Here is a 19,022-nt window from a genome sequence, read left to right as displayed (position 1 = left end):
TCCATCCCCAGGGATGTGGCCGGATTTCTTGCTTTGATTTGGGGGAGATATCTCATAATCAGCTCATAATCCCAGCTATGCAGGGTTATAAAACTTTGGATTTTTTTATTTGAGTGACGTGATTGTTCTGCAGTATAAAAGCAGATCTACGTTAACTTGTGTCTTAAGCACTGCTGTACTGCAGTTAGCATGCTGCATAAATGTGAACCATTTTAAAAAAAACATATTTGGAAATATATAAGACTTTACAAGAGCATCAGTGCTGTGTTAATAAAATCTGCATGCACTGTAACAGTGCAATTCAAACATAAACACTATTTTCCAGAAATTCAATATATCAAAGGATTCTAAGAATCCAATCACATCTTTTATCCACTGCAAATGTTTTAGGGTTTTTAAAACCCACTGACTGGTTTCCGTGATGCAGTCCATAGCGTTGAGTCATTTACTTCCTGTAAAATCCTTAGTGGTATTTGTTAAGTTAAGCATCACAATTAATATTGCTCAAACTTAGGGTTTGAACAAACTCCTAGTGCATCCTAGTGTATTAAACTCTGGTTTGCTATTACTTGTTATTACTAAAAAAAAAAATCAGACTTGGAAGACGTTAAAAACAAACAAACAAAAAAACCTACAGATATCAAAAGAAGGACCTGAGTCAAATGTAAAGACTAGGCTATCATAGGCCACATTTACACTGCAGGTCTTGATGCCTAATTCCGATTTTTTTTTTGACTACCAGTTTACAACATCTTTTAAAAGTCACCCATTTCCGATATCTGCATTCACACTATACACTAAGGTAGACGTACTGACCCAGAAAAGCTTAGGCCGAAAAGGAAGTAAAGACAGCGCGATATGCAATGGACGCAGACAAAATGATAATACAAGCTTTTGCTTTCCGCACCATCTTTAAAGGTCAGCAAAACATTGGTCTTAAGGTGGAGGAAAAAAAGAGGAGAGCCCTTTTGCAGCCTGGGCGAATGTAGCAATGATCGCTGCTGTAATTGCTGTGGTTTGTGTCCACATGAGTTGACGTCATTCACCACCGTCTCTTTTTCAATAATGCACATCTCGCATTGACAGGGGAATATCCGATCTGTCCGCTTACATGAAAGACGCAAATGCACGTATCCAATTCATATCAGATCATTTCCACATATGAATGAGGTCTGACACCGATCTGAGAATATCGGAATCCATGTGTTTATACGTTCAATAAGCGTTCCGATCCAGTGGCGTTGCTAGTGTCTGCCCTGCTGTTTGAGCTATAGGAACTACTATATCAGCAATGTGTCACTGATTAAGCGACTGAACCTCAAGTGATGCCTCCTTACCTTTCTCATTCTCAGGCACCAGCGTCTCAATTGGAGGTTCTATTTCTCCTGCTTCAAGGAGGAGAATTTTAGCTTGGGACAGAAATCTCCTCACGCCCTGAAGCAGCTCCACAGCAGAACTATGCATTGAGGCCTCCATCTCCTGCCTCTGTTTCTCTAAGAAGTCCTGCACCAATGACCCAAACGTGGAGCGTCTGTCATGGGAGAGTTCGTCCACCAATCGGGCAACTCGGCGCTCAGGAGCAAACACGCATACAAAGGCGGCGGTCATGCGGCGCAGAGTCGAGGTCGGGTTTGCTGAGGGGAAACGGGTACCACGTGCAGCAGGTGGCCATTGGGTGGCAAAGTCCGCCTGTGCTTCTTCCTCCTCCAGGCTGCTGAAAGAACTATTGCTGTCCAGTTCAGCGAGGGAAGGAGCTCGAGTTCTTTCCAAAGCGAGACACACCTCACCATCTTCAGTATCTTTGTTGACTTCAGTGTTGTCTCTTTGGGGTAAGGAGTTACTCTAGAGAACAACACGATTTGGAGGGAGGTAAGGTAAAAAAAAAAAAAAAAACAATGTTAATTTTAGAACATGGCACTACTGAAATTTCAAACACACATCACGATCACGACCTTCCAGAACCACAGGGTAGTGTAGGCACAGTATGTGGAATATCATTACATTGTTTGTAGGAGGAAGTTAACTAGTAAAGGTTATATTTGTGCCAACCTCTCTCCACCCGCGCTAACTACTGCACAGTTGTGTGCGGACCTTGACTTAGCCAAGCAGGATGTGCTCCTGTTCCATTTTTTGTTGGTTCTGAAATGTTCTTTTAAAACAAAGACACTCATAACCCTTCCCATATGCCTATTAACTAGCCTGAACATTAGAGGAAAATGAGGGTTTGATAAGAATTTTGTTCAACCTCATATGCCAGGGGTAGCCAACGCTGCTCCAAGAGCTCCAAACCTAATCTAACACACCTGAACCAGCTAATTAAGGTGTTCAGGATTACTTGAAAATTAACAGGCAGGAGTGCTAGAACTGAAGTCTGCAGAAACGTAGCTCTCTGGGAGCATGATCGGCTACCCCTGCCATATCCCACCCCAAAGCCTAACCCAGGTGTGTCCAATCCTGCTTCTGCAGGGCCACTTTCCTGTAGAGTTTAGCTCCAACACACTTGTCTGAAAGTGTCTAGTGATCCTGAAGACCTTGATTAACTGGTTCAGGTGTGTTTAATTTGGGCTAGAGCTTAATTCTGCAGGAAGGAAGCCCTCCAGGAGCAGGATTGGACACCTCTAGCATAACCCCTTATCTATACCTAAATTCAGATTGGATGATTAGTCTAGGACCAACAAGAACATTGATCCAGAAATGTGTCCTACTATCAAAAAGCATGGAAAGTCACATGGGTATGGCGACTATGATTTAGCCAATTAAATGTGGCAACTTTTCTGTCAAGCAAACATAGTCCTAACCCTAAGCTTAACCTCAACTTTGACCATTAACTATACCTGAAATCAGAGGGAAATCATTCATTGCTTATGTAGTTTAAGCTCCTAATCCAGGTCCAATCCTGCTTCTGGAGGGTCACATTCAAGCAGAGCTTAGCTCTAGCCCTAATTAGACACAGCTAAACCAGCTAATCAAGGATTTTAAGAGCACTAGAAACCTCCAGGCAGGTTTAATGAAGTTAAACTCTCTCCAGGATTGGACACCCCAGTCTAAATCTTCACCTTGAGACAAAACATAAAGTTGTCCCAGGTTCAGCAAATATGTTGGTACAGAAACATGCCTTACTTTGCAAAAACTCAAGTCAGCCAAGGTTACACATACTTACGGGTGGTATCTGTCCCAACATCTGTTCGTCCTCCTCTTCTGAAGTGGGAGTGAGTGCCGGAGTCCTCCTGAGCACACTCAATCCTCCTGTCCGTCTTGGGCCTCCCTGGTTGGCAGTCTGTCCATGCGTCTCCCCCTGGGTTAGGTCCGATTCTCCACCCGACAGGCTGAGAGAGGTTTCATTGGACACACGAACCCTGAGGCTGCGTTTGAAGCGGTGCCGTTTGTGTGAGGCAGTTCTGCTGGGTTGGGGAGGCTGAAGGAACAGGGGATTGACAAAACATGGGCTGATCAATCTGGATGTCCGGTGGGGCGCTGAGGGCGGAGGGGGGCCATTAGGAAGGCCAGGGGACGTCTGAGAGCTCCAGAACTCTGAAAGAGCCAAGGAAGGTTGCAAAGAGTGAAAATGAAATGGAAAACACAATTGCACATGAGCCTTTTAGAGCAGAGCAGAGAAGTTTAGAGTAGGCATAGCATGTAGGGTGAATTCAGGGTGACTGGGACACTTTTTGCAAATAAGATGACATGGAAAAGTGTCCCAATCAACCTGAATTCACCCTAGATCTATTGAAAATTAAGCTTTCAATGTACCATGAACACATAACATGACAACTTTCACAACTTCCTGAAACAACATCTATTTGGTGAAACCATAACCTGGCCAGTTATGGGTTGATAAGGATGCTATTTGGCATGCTAGCTGGCATATGCTAATTGGAATTTAACTAACAACAAGATTAAGATGTTGGGAAAGTTTGCAAAATGTTGTCTTGTCACTCTTTGTTTTATACAATATCCCTGAGTTTGAGCAACACATTTCAGTGCTAACTGATTTTGTGATCCACAAGGATACGCTAACTTTGTAAAGAGGCTGTTTTTGAAGGATAGGACAATTAAATACTACAGTGGACAAAACCCGCAAAACCTGCAGGTTGGTATAATCATTGAAAAGCACTGCAACTGATTATAAGAGTGGGTGTTTACATATATCTGTTAAAGGTACAGCAGCAAAAAAAGGCTAGTTTAGTTATAAGGCTCAGTGAGGGGGTGGAAATGGTCATGAAATACAAGTATTCTTACCTAAACCCAGATGCGAAATGCTTTCCAGCTGGGTGTGTGTTGTGGCCTGTATAATTGCTTCTGGGAGCTCCAGTGGGAAAGGTAATACATCTCTGTTGAACACATACACAAATAGCAGAAGTTACATAATAAATTACAGATAAATCACTTGTTTAATGTACATGAATCCTATAAAGTTTGTTGGTTTGATGTACCTGCTGATGGTGTAAAACGCCACTAGTCTGCAGAGATCAGGGAAGCTCAGGGCGGAACTTTCTAGAGAAAATGCTAAACAGTGGCAAAGCAGATGTAAGAATTTAAGATATCAAAATGTTAGGAGACATAAACACAGGTTTACCAGCCTTGGCTTTCTCATTTAGGATCAGCCCTTCTAGAGTTTTTTTTTTTTTTCTAGTAATTTTTTCAGCGTCAAGTATTATTTTTGTTCTTAGAACATTTTCCTGAAAGGTAGGATAACATTCTTTAAAAACATTCTAAAAATGTTTAGTAATAACATTGTTAGAACATTATCCCCTAACATTCTTATAACATTTTTAGCAGGAAATTTCCCAGTAGGCAAATCTTCACTTGTTACTAAAGAGTTTGACTTTATTTCTGTCATTCTTCTACAGAAGTTCTTCTTGAGAATTAACAGAGGTTTGGATGTTGATGTTTTATTGAAAATAATATTCATTTGATATTGATTCAATATATCAGTGTTTGCTTTAGTTGGGCTCTTGACCGTTGACTTTTTAACATTAGTTTTTCTCTGGCTATTGTAACTGTGTGTTTGTAAGACACATTCATTATGGCGAAAAAGAAAAGAGAAAACATTATCAGGTGGTTTGGCTACTTAGTGATAGCTGATTCACTGATTTCATCCAGTGTCTAAACATTGATCATATGGGGGATGCGTTATTAATTTTATATTTTTGATTGTAGCCCTGTGATTCTACAGCTATTCCACAGTATTTTAATTAGATAAACTTAAAGATTTTGAAAACACATTGTACACTAAACATTTTCAACTCCTGTGTCTATTAGACTCACTAAGACATCAAGAATCAGTGTATGAATGGTGACAATGGCTCAACAATGGTGACATGAGTTTTATATGATGCAATTAGAATTAATAACACATACAGAAGTTCTTATTGATAATTAATATGATCAAAGTTTAGACACTGGATGACATCACTGAATCAGGCCACTAGATGATGGTTACATCAGCTGGGGCCAGTTGCATAAACTTAGTCACTATGTTAAGACTGTGTCTTAAGTGAAAGTGAATTGAACCTATACTTTGAATTTGTCCACTGCATTTAACCCATCCAAGTTACAAGTAGTGAACACACTGCAAACCATGGACACACACCCCCTGAGCAGTGTGCAGCCATTTTTGCTGTGGTGCTTGGGGAGCAATTGGGGGTCATTTCCTGTCGGAATTGAGAATCGAACAAATGACCTTTGGGTTACCAGTCTGACTCTCTAACCATTAGGCCACAACTGCCCAACTGCCCAACTGCACAACTGCCATATAAGACATGTTTGTATCATTAATACATCCTGCAAGTTCCATAACCTAAAACGTAAAAAAAGCATTTATATAATCAAGCTGGAAAAATACTTCATTTGAATCAGAGGTGTCAGAGAAAAATGGATTCAATTTATTTTTACATTTCATTGTAGATTGTTTGGTAATTCAGTCACAATATTGACGCAGGCTTTGCAAACAGACGTTTACGTTATGAATTCGACAGCAACGCCACAAACATGTAAGTAACAGTGTTCATTCTAATGCCTGATCTGTGATCAGTGATATCTGATGTGTAATTATTCAAGTTCAGGCAGATTTTCTTTGTCCCAAAATCGTTTAATACTGTTTATGCATCAGTAAATCAAGCCAGTGACTAAACAATCAACTTCACATTGTTTCTCTTAGTAGCATGAAAATAATCTGATGTTTACATTGTGATTAAATTACACACAGAAAGCGATCAAAGAACGCTCCCTTCACAATGGCTGAAGATGTCAATCACACAGCGCGCGTTTATCTGGACACTTGCCAAGTTGTGGTGAAAGCATTTCATGAGAGTGCAGGAATCGAGTTACAATGATGAGATCACTGCATTCAGGCGATTAACAGACTGTCTGTCATCTGCTGAATGCTCATCACTGCAACCTTTCATGTGATGGGAAAATGTATAATCAACACTTTTGTTAATCTCAACAGCTGTAATAGTAAAAACGTAGTAAAAGTATCTGAGAGGGTTCCACATGTTAGACGTATTTCAAATGCAAAGATGTCAGCCAATCACAGCAGTGGGCGTTTACATTGAAGTCTCACAGCAGACACGCCCCTTCAAACAGAGCGCTCAAATCAGAGGGCTAAAATCAGGATAGAAAAATGCTTTTTATTTCTAAATTATGACATTTTATGATGTAAAAATCATACTAACATTATAAGTGCACCCCAGGAAACATTATAAAATAAAAAAAAAATCCACTTCATGACCCCTTTAAGAACTAGTTTGACCAACTAGCAGTTAACAAAGGGGCAATCAGTTTTACTTTTCCAATTCAGATTATACCGACCTACTTTTAATGTAACTGACTTTAAACATTATGGCCAGTCTTGAAGAAAGACTGATGGCTCACTTTTAAGACTAGTCTAAGCAGTTTATGCAACTGGCCACTGATCACATTTTCTCATCTTTTTCACCATAAAGACTGTTTTATAAACACACAGTTACAGCAGCCAGAGATAAACCAATGTTAAAAAGACAACGGTCAAGAGCCCAACTAAAGCAAACACAAATTACAATAATGGTGACTTTAAACATTTAAAAAAAAAAAAATCAACATGTAACCCTCTGTTAATTCTCAATAAGAACTTCTGTAGATGTACGACAGAAATAAAGTCAAACTGGTTAGTAATAAGTAATGCTGATAACGCTGTTTGTGGAGTTGGCCACGTCCAGTGCATGCTGGGAAAATTCCTGCTAAAAACTATGAATGTTCTAACAAAGTTATCACTAAACATTTTTAGAATGTTTTTAGAGAATTTTATCCTACCTTTTAGGAAAACATTCACACATTCACTTGCCGCTGAAAACATTACTAGAACAAATAAATTCTAGCTGGGAGGCTACAAAATAAAATGTATGCAAAGTTTTGCTACAATACTGGTGACTAAAAGTATGAATAACTTAAAATAGACCAAATTATATCTTATATTGCATGTAAAAAAAGTTCTTAAGGATTTACATTAATCTATAGTAACCATAATTGTCTTAACAACACAATATGACAACAAACATACCTACCAAAGGTTTATGTGTTAGGCTCAAGGGATAAAAAAAATATACCATAAGCTCAGTCTGAAAACTAAGCTAAAGTGTGTATGTGTGACATGTTAAACTCACTGGAGTCTTCCTCACGGATGGGATACTGTGACACACCTCCCTCCTGCACCCGCACACACAGAACCTTCCTGTGGGAGGCGCTACACTTACACACCAGAAATGTCTATGGACAAAGAGGGGAGAAACAGCGTTCTCATTAGATATGACATAATATAATAAATAATAATGAAATAATATAATGTTATACATATGTTCAGTTATTATATGCAACAATAAAAATAAAGCTGATGTATAATGAAATTAAACTATGTTATTGAGAAGCCAGAATCAAATACTGTAATGTGTGTGTGTGTGGGGAGGGGGGTTAAAAAAACGAAAATCTGTGCTTCTAAGAAAATGAAATTGTCAAATTATAAAAATAAAAAAATAGTACCAAAAAAATAAATAAAATAAAATTCAAAAATACATATATATGAATGAATGTAATGCAACAGACTGCCTCTGTGTTTATTTGAAGTGTAATTGGTTGATTAGATGTTAATTACATCTGTCTTTCTGGCTATTGTTAAGCAGGCAAAAGTTATACAGAGATACATCACTACATGATTACTGTAATTACGACTTATATTGTGAGTAATAATGAAAAACATGATGATTTGATTTCAAGTGGCTGTTGGGATTCTCTCACCCCGACTATCTCTCGTTGCAGGATCTGGTGGGCAGAGTCAGGGTTGACTGACAGCTGCAACCATATGGAGTGTGTGAGGAGAAGACGATCCAAAACACTCAAACTCCTCTGGAGAGACGCGTCCATCTATAACGCAGAGGACAAGGGTCAGCAAACACATGAAACCAGGCCAGCAGGGAATCTGAGCTCACGGAAAGTCTGTCATTCGCAAAATTCTATGTTTATTAAATATATTGGTAACACTTTACAGTAAGGCTCCATTTGTTAACATGAACAATGTATTGCTCCATGTTAGTTAATGTTAATGCATCAACTAAAGATAACCAATGAGGTTTTATTTAAAAAAAAAATTACCAATATATTATATTCGTTAAATACTTGTGATAGTGCTTTCAGTTACCTGCAGTTCTCTCCACTCCGTTTTAAGGGATAGTTAACCCAAAAATGAAGAATTATCACATGATTTACTCACCCTTAAGCCATCCTAGGTGTATATGACTATCTTCTTTCAGTCAAACACAATCAGAGTTATATTAAAAAATATTCTGGCTCTTCCAAGCTTTATAATGGGAGTGAATAGCATCCGATATTTTGAAGCAGAGCTGCACGATTCTGGATAAAATAAGAATCACGATTTTTTGGTTTCAAATAGAGATCACGATTCTCCCACGATTCTGAATATACAACCAAACAACATCTAATTTACTAGAGGTTCTGACAAAATTGCTGGACTCTAATTGCTGGAAAATGTTTGAATGAATTATTTAAAAAATGGTTTTGAATGAATTCAATGACTCATTAATAAATACTTGTTTCATTGCTGGATAAATCAGTGTTTTTGAACAAATCTTTTGAATGAACGATTCAATGACAAATAAATTTTTAACAGTCAGTTCTCGCCACCTAGTGGAATTAGATCCGTTATTAATACAACCGTTATTTGACGTGCCAAGTTCGTTTTAAAAGGTAGTTTGCTCTATTTTGATCGCTATCGTAGACATCAGTGTTTAAATACTAACTTAAAACTTATATCTCAGTACTTCTGTGATAATGTGAATATTTGTAACACAGAAATAACTAATGTGTGATTCAAAACGACTCTCTCTGGCTCTGGCAGCACAAACACAGATTTGAACGTTCCGGTATGATTTTGTCATAGATTTAATAGACACGGGCAAATCGTTGTCATTAATAAAGCAGGATCGCGTGGGTGCTTGAATCGAGATCGCGACCTTTTTACGATTAATCGTGCAGCTCTAATTTGAAGCCCAAAAAAGCACATCCATCCATCATAAAAGTAACCCATCCGGCTCCAGGGGGTTAATAAATGTCTTCTGAAGGGAAGCAATGGGTTTTTGTAAGAGTATCCATATTTATAACTTTACAGGCTATAATCACTGGCTTCCGTCTGCGAGTTCACGAGAGATTCGAGTTCTGGCGTATGACGTAAGCGTAGTGTAAGCTTAGGTGAGAGTAGATGCCTCTCAAGGGTCAAACAAATAGGGCTGGGCAACAAAATCAAGCTCCTCCGACATTTCTCTTTAAAAATTTGCGTTTTAGACTTCTAATTCGTGACCGGTGTTTTGTTTTGCTCTATCCTCTGCACTTCAGCGTTCGTCAATACGTCATGCGTCAGGTCAGAGTTCACTCTTTCACTGGAATCGACTCGTGTATGGAAGCCAGTGATTCTAGTTTATAAAGTTAAAAATATGGATATTTTTCTTACAAAAATCCATCGCTTCGCTTCAGAAGGCCTTTATTAACCTCCTGGAGCCATATGGATTACTTTTATGATGGATGGATGTGCTTTTTTTGGGCTTTAAAATATCGTTTACTGTTCACTCCCATTATAAAGCTTGGATCGATAACTCCAATTGTGTTTGAATTAAAGAAGAAAGTCATATACACCTAGGATGGCTTGAGGGTGAGTAAATTATGGGATAATTTTAATTTTTGGGTAAACCAACCATTTAATACTTTTTACCCTGTTTAAATCCATCCTGCAGTTTTACCCCCAAAAATCAGCACAGAATCTGTGGAAAATCTCTGCAGATTCTGTCTGGGCCTACATGAAACACGCAGACAATGAACAGTGCAGCAGTCACTGCTTCAAACGCTCGCTCTCTCTAGATCTCACTGCGATGACACTGTGTGGGCAGCCCGAGAGGATGCTTATGCATAACAGCAGATGGTTGTCATGGCAACAGATGCCTACACGTCCTACCAGGCAGTCCCACTCATCCACAGACACCTACTCACCCGAAACACACGCGCACACAAGGCAGACTGCGCTTAAAAAGGCGAGGAACTGTTGGCAAAGTAGAGAGGATGTTTTTTAATTCCTGGTTCTCTTGCCCTTTCTCTCTCTAGAGGAGTCAGAGAGCTCTCCGGCACAATCAGGGCTCTTTGCGATATTTTTATCTTGTTTTTGAAGCACACATCCCCTCCTCACACTGTTCGTCAGACAGGTAGATTCAGCTGCTGTCTGTGTTTTATACACTTCACAATGAAATAAGGCCATTGATGACATACAAGTAACCATGCAGCTGCTGAAACTGTACTAGTACTGATTGAGCTTTAGTTTTAGATGGACTTACACCCTTTTGTCACAAGCACAATCTACGCACACTGGTTTTGTAGATAAGCAGCTTCCAAAAACATAAATGTGCATGTAATCGCGTTCATGTCGAGAGTCTCTACAGATTTCACAGAGCCAGTACAGAGAGATTTGCCAAGCACACACACATGTATAAACACATGCATATACACTCACACACATATACACGTACACACACACACACACACACACACACACACACAGAGGTTTGCTTTTGTGAATTGTGGGTACATTCCATAGGCGTAATGGTTTTTATACTGTACAAACCGTATTTTCTATCCCCCTACACTACCCCTACCCATAAACCTACCCATCACGGATTTGTTTTCTCACAAAAACTCATTCTGTATGATTTATAAGCCTTTTGAAAAATGGGGACATGGGGTTATGTCCTCATAAGTGACCCTCTCCTTGTAATACCCATGTCATACCCATGTCATTATACAAATTTGTGTCCTGATATGTCACAAACACACACACACACACACACACACACACACACACACACACACACACATACTGTAAAAGATTAAAGTTGAGAAAACGTAAAAGTTTAAGACAACCAGCTGGAGGAGATTTTTGTGTTTTCTCAACTTGTTGTATAACAAGTTCAATTTACAACAAGTTGAGAAATCTCAAAAATCTCCTGCAGCTGTTTGCCATAAACTTTTAAGTTTTCTCAACTTTTGATATTTTACAGTGCAAAGACACAGTATCAAGGAATCCAAATTTGCTTTTAACTAGTAACAGAGAATTATACATATGAAGAACCAATCATATTGGAGTACAGTTATGTAGTGAATCATGTCACCTTTGCCATGCTCCTATTCTATAAAAACTGTTGTACTCTTTTTGTCAAGGGAGATTCTCTGAAATTGGTCTGAGATCCTCCAGGCCACGATTAAAGCATATTCATTGTCTGGAGTCTGTCAGGTTACTGCTGCGCAGCAGGTTAGAGGAACACCAGAGACCTTATTCCCAAGTGATAGTGTTCATAAGGGGCGAGACATCGTGCGACTCAGCTGACGTCAACTGGAGAAGAGCTAGAGTATAAATTCATAAGTGTCAACTGGAGACGCCCCACTTAAGTCAGGTGCATTGGGGAATTTCTACCACAACACACACACATACAATATACACACAGACACACGCACAGTGTATATAATGTGTTGGCCATGCATATTTTCTTTATTGGTCATTCTCAGAAAATGGTGCTATTTTTGCCTAAAAATTATCACATCAAATTATCATATCAGTTTGAGTTAAGACAGAAAATTCTTGAATTCCTGTTGACTCACTCAGTATGTGTGCCTTGTAAATAAAATAATAAATGAACAGAATTCAAATCTATTGCAATAAAAACAATCTGAGGTTAAATGCCCTGGCAGAAACATCTGATGGCCTAGCAAATATCATCACAACATCACACCACATAATTTACAGTCAATATTCTTGTTCTTTGTGCCAAGAAAAATATTTTTTCCCTGTAAATTATTTATCACTTGTAGAATTATAGACTTACAGAACTTGCAGGACTTGAGTTCAGTTCAATATATATTTTACAGTACAATTCAAAAGTTTGGGGTAAGTAAGAAAAAGAAAAAGAAATGAATAATTCTATTCAGCAAGGATGGATTAAATTGATCAAAAGTGACAGTAAAGACATTTATAATGTTACAAAAGATTTCTATTTCAGCTGTTCTTTTGAACTTTCTAAGAATCCTGGAAAATTGTATCACGGTTTCCACAAAAATATTAGGTAAGCAGCACAACTATTTTCAACACTGACAATAATCAGAAATGTTTCTTGAGCATCAAATCACCATATTAGAATGATTTCTGAAGGATTATGTGACATTGAATACTGGAGTAATAATGCTGAAAATTCAGATTTGATCACAGGAACAAATTACATTTTACAATATAGAACAGTTATTTTAAAATTGTAATAATATTTCACAATATTACTGTTTTCGAAAACGCAGCCTTGCTAAGCATGAGAGATTTCTTTTAAAAAACATATACTGAGTCAGAAACCTTGACATTTCCATGCTGTCACATGCTGCTTCAAATACAATAAAACACATTTTCCTCTGGCTAAGTGCGGCCGGACCTTGACTGAGGAAACTGTGAGGAAAGAAGTTCAGTGGTTTGATTGGTACCCAATATATAATATAGACTCCATTCAGCAGCACAATCGCAGCTATTATACTTCAGTACTGCTTTGTTTATTCCATGTGTACCTCTAACACCCATCTGAGGTTTATGGAGAGGGTTTATTACATAAACATCACATCACCGGCCCGGATGGCTTTACCACCCACAAACACAAGCACTAAACCACTGCAAGAGAATTTGAGAGTGAGTGCCATCAGCACACAAAGCTGACGGGTCAGAAACCTTCATACCACAAACCCTAACCAGATAACTTCCGAGGAGAGACAGATGATGTCCGATTGCAGCGTAGGCCTCCTTACATAAAGCCCTGAACAGCCTACACACACAGAGTTATGCAATTAAGCGTCATACAGGGAGAAACACAGGAAGAGAAAAGTAGAGAGAATAGAAGAAGAGGGAGTGAGTTCGATTTAAGCAGCGAGTCGGTTTCTCCTCTTGAAGATTTTTTTTTTTTTCCACAAGGCTATTTTTGAGTCTGAGTTCAGGGAGATTATAATTATGAATCAAGGAAGTCGTGCATTTTTATCAGCACATAAAAAGCCAGCTTAAAGTTTCAATGTCTTCTGAATACTCTTCAGATGAGACTTATTGCTCACCGGTTGCTCTTTCAGGTTGAGACACTGTTGAGATTTCTAGAGCAAATGCACGTGAAATTACTGTGAGCTTTTTCTCTGGAAAAACGACAGAGATACTATTTAAAGAGATCTGATTTGTGATTATTGGTGTTGGATTCACTTTGAAACAATTTTCACTCAGAATTTGATAGTAAATTTCACACTACAAAGCAACGGCAAGTAACACACTGAATTTTGAGATTTTGAAGCAGAAACATTATATTAGATACTAGTCGGCTAAAGGGGTAGTTCACTGAAAATGTCTATTTTGTCATCATTTCCTCAACCCCATGTCATTCCAACCCCATTTTATTTTCTTTCTTCAGGTGAAACACAATATGAGACACAACGTCTGTTTTCTATATGCTACTGTTCAAAACTTTGGGTACGATGTTTGAAAGATGTATCTTATGCTCAACAAGGCTGTATTTATTTGATCAAAAATACGGTAAAACAGTAATATTGTGTAATATTATTACAATTTAACTGTGCCATATGTAAGAATTTTCATGTATTGATCTTTTTTTTTATTGCCAATGTGTGAACAGCTTGTACTGAAACTTAAAAAAACAAGACCTTCCTCAACTTCCTTGGTCTATGAAAGCCTGTAGACTGATTTTTATGTGAAGGACAAAAAATTCGAAAGGATGTGACGTTTACACACGTTTACACTCCAGAGAGTCCCTTTTCCATTTCATGGCACGTGAAGTCAATGCTTACAATGTTCAGGTTAATGCTGAAAGAGCTATTCTGTCCTGTAATGTCAATGTCATGCAAAGAAAAGAGACTAATTCAAACTATAGTCTCACATAGCCAGATCTATACTATAGTCTCAAAAATACTTTACAATCAATCATCATAACAGTGTAATTTTTTAATTACCTCATCTGTCAGCATGATGCCAGTGAATTGCAGAGCTGGTGCAAACATATCCATATCGCTATGATCAGATGCTTTCTTAACTGCTGTTTTCTCACCGCTGTCATTTTTGTTGTGTTTATTTTGCTATTGAGAGGAAAGCACGTAAATCATTTACATATTAATCTAAATGATGTTTCATTAAAGGGGGGGTATAATGCTATTTCATGCATTCTGACTTATTTACACTGTTAAAGAGTTGGATTCTCATGCTAAACATGGCCAAAGTTTCAAAACACGAGTTGACGGAGTATTTCTGTGCCAAAAATTCTCTTCCAAATCCTCACGAACTTCGGGGTCTTTTTTTCGAGTATGGGCCTGTGTGACATAAACAGGGGCGGAATTTTCTTGTACGGGCACTTCTCCCCGGAAGAGCGCACACACACGTCGACCAGAGCGAGAGAGCAAGAAAATGCCCATCAATGCGCGCTCGGCTTTACGGAAGTCGTCGGCAGCGCTGCACAGGTCACAGGACTTCACAAAATCAACAATGTCACCAAAGAAGTGTGTTTTTGGTTGTGAGGGAAAAATAACCTTGCTTCCCAAAGAACCCAGCGTTAATTGGAGCTGAGAGATTTGTTCTCACGCATTACACTGATGTACTCTCAATATTTGTTATTAAAATAACCATAGCAACTGATAGTTGCAATCACTTTTTTATTGGTTAAAATGAATGGAGAATATCTCGCGTTTTTCCGTGGCTGCTCGAGCCCTTGGCGCTTATGGTTTCAAAAACAAGGCCCAGTTCTACGCTGGATTTACAGATCGTTTGAAACTGAAAGATGGAGTGGTCACAGCGGTAATGATCCCGGTCATTGTAAACAATACGAACGTAGTGAATTCATAAATTCATTATTCATCATTCACCATACGCTATATTCATTATAGTGATTCAAAAGTTATCTATGGATAACGCGATGGTGTATTGTGTGTGTTTAAATATATTTGTTTAGCTGACCATTGATAGCTTGCAGCTGATCTCTACACAAAAGCTGCGCGTGCTCGTGATAGCTCGTCACTCTTTAGCTCCGCTCACACATCACGCCTCCAGGCGCTCGGCTGTTTTCGGAAACACTCGTACAGCATATGTATCTTTTATAAATATGATAAAACTAAAGACTTTTTGGTGATATGAAGGATGCACTACTACTCTATAGATACTTAAGTTTAACATGAGATCGGCAGAAACCGTGTGTGATACCCCCCCTTTAACAAAGTTCGGGAGAACATTCAACTGATCCAATCAACATCACATCCACTATCACATCCATCATATCAGCATGAGAGGAGGCCTATGTATATATATATATATATATATATATATATATACACAGTCGACTCACTTAAGTTCCTCAATAGTTTTCAGCATCCCTCCACCACCCCAACTCCTCACTCTTGGTTGGTTCCTACCACAGCCAGTAATACGGGGAGAGTAAGCTACTCTGTGTTTGGGCAAAATACCGAGCTCGCAGCCCTCTCCTCGTACAGCACGCCAAATACGCATACTATTTTCTCTATCTGACTTATTTGTAAGTGTGAACTCGTGAAATGTCGTTCTCAGCAGCGTGGACAGTGTCGGGACTCAGTATGTTCATGAACATATAATTATCATTATAATTAACATTATAGTGTATTTACAACTTCGCATAATATTGAGCATTGAATCACATACAGTCTCTTGTAAGTTACATGTGGACGAATGCGAACACAAGCAGTAAGTTTGTGGCTGCAGTTCACTTAAAGGGTTAGTTCACCCAAAAATGAAAATTCTGTCATTAATTACTCATCCTCATGTCGTTCCAAACCCGTAAGACCTTTGTTCATATTCAGAACATAAATTATGTTATTTTTGATGAAATCAGAGAGCTTTCTGTCCCTCCATAGACAGCTACGCAACTATCACTTTCAAGGCCTAGAAAGGTAGTACAGACATTGTTAAAATAGTCCATGTGACTACAGTGGTTCTGACATGGAAGAGAGAGAGAAATTGTTAAATAAAGTCTTCTTTTTTTTGAGCACAAAAAGTATTCTCATCACTTCATAAAATTAAGGTTGAACCGCTGTAGTCACATGGACTATTTTAACAATGTTTACAGAGGGACAGCAAGCTCTCTGATTTCATCAAAAATATCTTAATTTGTGTTCTGAAGGTCTTACAGGTGTGGAACGACAGGAGGGTGAGTAATTAATGAAAGATATTTCATTTTTGGGTGAACTAACCCTTTAATAGCCACCGGAGTCACTAATAACAAGGGTTTCTGAATTCTACATACAGCCCCTTTAAGATAAGTGTTTTCTATGTGAATATATTGTAAAATGTAATTTATTCCTGTGATCAAAGCTGAATTTTCAGCATCATTACTTACATCACTTCAGTGTCACATGATCCTTCAGAAATCATTCTAATATGCTGATTTGATGCTCAAGAAACATTTCTGATTATTATAAATGTTGAAAACAGTTGAGCTGCTTATTTTTTTTTGTAGAAACCAATACACGGCATTTACTTGAAATAAAAATCTTGTCATCACATTATAAACATTTTTACTGTTTTGACCAATTTAATGCATCATTGCTGAATAAAAGTATTAAAAAATCATACTGACTATCACATTGAAATTGAACAGCAATTTATTTATGTTTGAAGAAAAAAAAATGCATACAGGTTTTGAACAATATGATGACAGAATATTAATTTTTGAGTGAACTGTACCTTTAAAAAAGTTTGACTTTAACTGAGGTTAGATAATTACAGCAGAGGGGAACATTCAGAGAAGAGGCTAAGCTCAGATTGATTTTTTTTTTTTTTTGCAATGCAATTACATTTAATACATTCTTAAAATGAAGTATCCAAATACTTTTAGAGGCCACTGTGAAAACATAACTATTGAGCCGTGGAGCAGGTGGTCACTGCGTAAATGAAGAAGTGAACTTCAATGACACGAGGACAGTCTGTCAGACAACCGCTGAGCTTCTGCAAGACAGCTCTCAACATTTCCAGTAACAAGCACAAAGATGGAGAGAAAGAGAGGATGACGACTTCGAGAGACACATAAAGATGGTGTCATGAAGCCGAAGTGTTGGAGACTAAACACGAATCGGAGCAAAAGCCTGCTGAGAAACATCTCCAGGGACAGAAATGAGAGAGAAAAGGAGAGAGAGGAAGAGAGAATGGAGGAAGTGAGGAAAGACAGGAAGCCCTGCAGAGGAGGAGAACGCTGCAACTTCAGCTGTAAAATGAGCAGCAGCAGCTGTCAGAATAATGGAGCTCAGACGGAGAAAGTTTCAGGATGAGATCCGGTTGGTTATGATGGTGGCAGGGAAGAATTTGAGAAGGAAATGTGGCCATGTTGGACATACAGGGCACAAATTTCACACTGAATCACTCCAGAACCTGAACTTAGGTTTAGCATTATATAAGACTATAATATATTATAATATTAAATAAATAAAAATATAATTTTACTTACACACACATACACACACAAATATATAAGCATTGATATGTCAATTATATATATATATATATATATATATATATATATATATATATATATATATATATATATATATTCTTCATTTTAGCACTTTTAGACTTAAATTTAAGACTTATAGACTTATATTAAAAGTTATTTTAATATATTAGTATACGGAAATAGTTATAATTAAATATTAATTTAATCAGTTAGGTTTCTCTTCACTCAGCTCAAATACATTTTCATTTTAAATGTTCATTAAATTAATTTCATCAGCTTGGTTAAATTCAACACAATTTAAAGGGTTAGTTCACCCCCCCCCAAACAATATTGTCATCATTTACCTGTTTGTTTGACTTTTTTGAAAAATGTTCCAGTATTTTTTGAGCTTACAATGAAAGTCAGTAGGACTCAAAGTTGTCTCTTTAATATAATTCATCTCACCTCAACAAAACTCAGTCTAGTTTATATTAAACCCAAACTCATTTCAATTCGATTCAGTTAAAGAGTGCTATTAACCATTAAAATCTCTCAATGATCGCATGTCATTTGACTGAAATGTGTCTGAATATGATTTTCATTATTAGCGCACTGATGCTGTCATACTCTATTTAAGCTGCTGATGAATGATGACACACCGCAGCCGTGGCGGATTGTGCTTGTGTCTAAAACAGGCCTAAAGTGACGGATAAGATGAGGTGGGATGTGTGAAATCAGGGGTCCTAATGCCAGCTGCCCACTGAGGAGCCGGAATATAAAGCTGCCCTTCATTAAAACAGGATGACGGAAGTGACAGTTTTTAGTCAGACACACGCAAACAAACATGACACAGAGATGAAGGACTATGAAAATGTCTATTATGAGGACCGAGTCATTTGAGTATATTGAGTATCACGTGTTTTCTCCAGAGAAAAAAACCCCCACAGTAATATCACACGTTTCCTCCAG

General features: G+C 38.1%; 1 protein-coding gene across 1 annotated transcript in view; it reads right to left on the bottom strand.

Annotated features, from left to right (window-relative positions):
• rin1b (Ras and Rab interactor 1b) overlaps positions 1-19,022 on the bottom strand; it is a 34,953-nt gene that overhangs the window by 10,554 nt on the left and 5,377 nt on the right. Inside the window, exons 2-7 of the mRNA XM_051901459.1 lie at positions 8,272-8,397; positions 7,644-7,746; positions 4,434-4,506; positions 4,240-4,331; positions 3,161-3,531; positions 1,338-1,842 (exon numbers count right to left, since the gene is read on the bottom strand). Of these exons, the coding sequence (XP_051757419.1) occupies positions 1,338-1,842; positions 3,161-3,531; positions 4,240-4,331; positions 4,434-4,506; positions 7,644-7,746; positions 8,272-8,397 (1,270 nt within the window). The remainder of the gene's footprint in view (positions 1-1,337; positions 1,843-3,160; positions 3,532-4,239; positions 4,332-4,433; positions 4,507-7,643; positions 7,747-8,271; positions 8,398-19,022) is intronic.

Source organism: Ctenopharyngodon idella, chromosome 7 (genome assembly GCF_019924925.1).
Source record: "Ctenopharyngodon idella isolate HZGC_01 chromosome 7, HZGC01, whole genome shotgun sequence".
NCBI lineage: Eukaryota > Metazoa > Chordata > Actinopteri > Cypriniformes > Xenocyprididae > Ctenopharyngodon > Ctenopharyngodon idella.
This window is presented reverse-complemented; position numbering and strand designations above follow the sequence as displayed.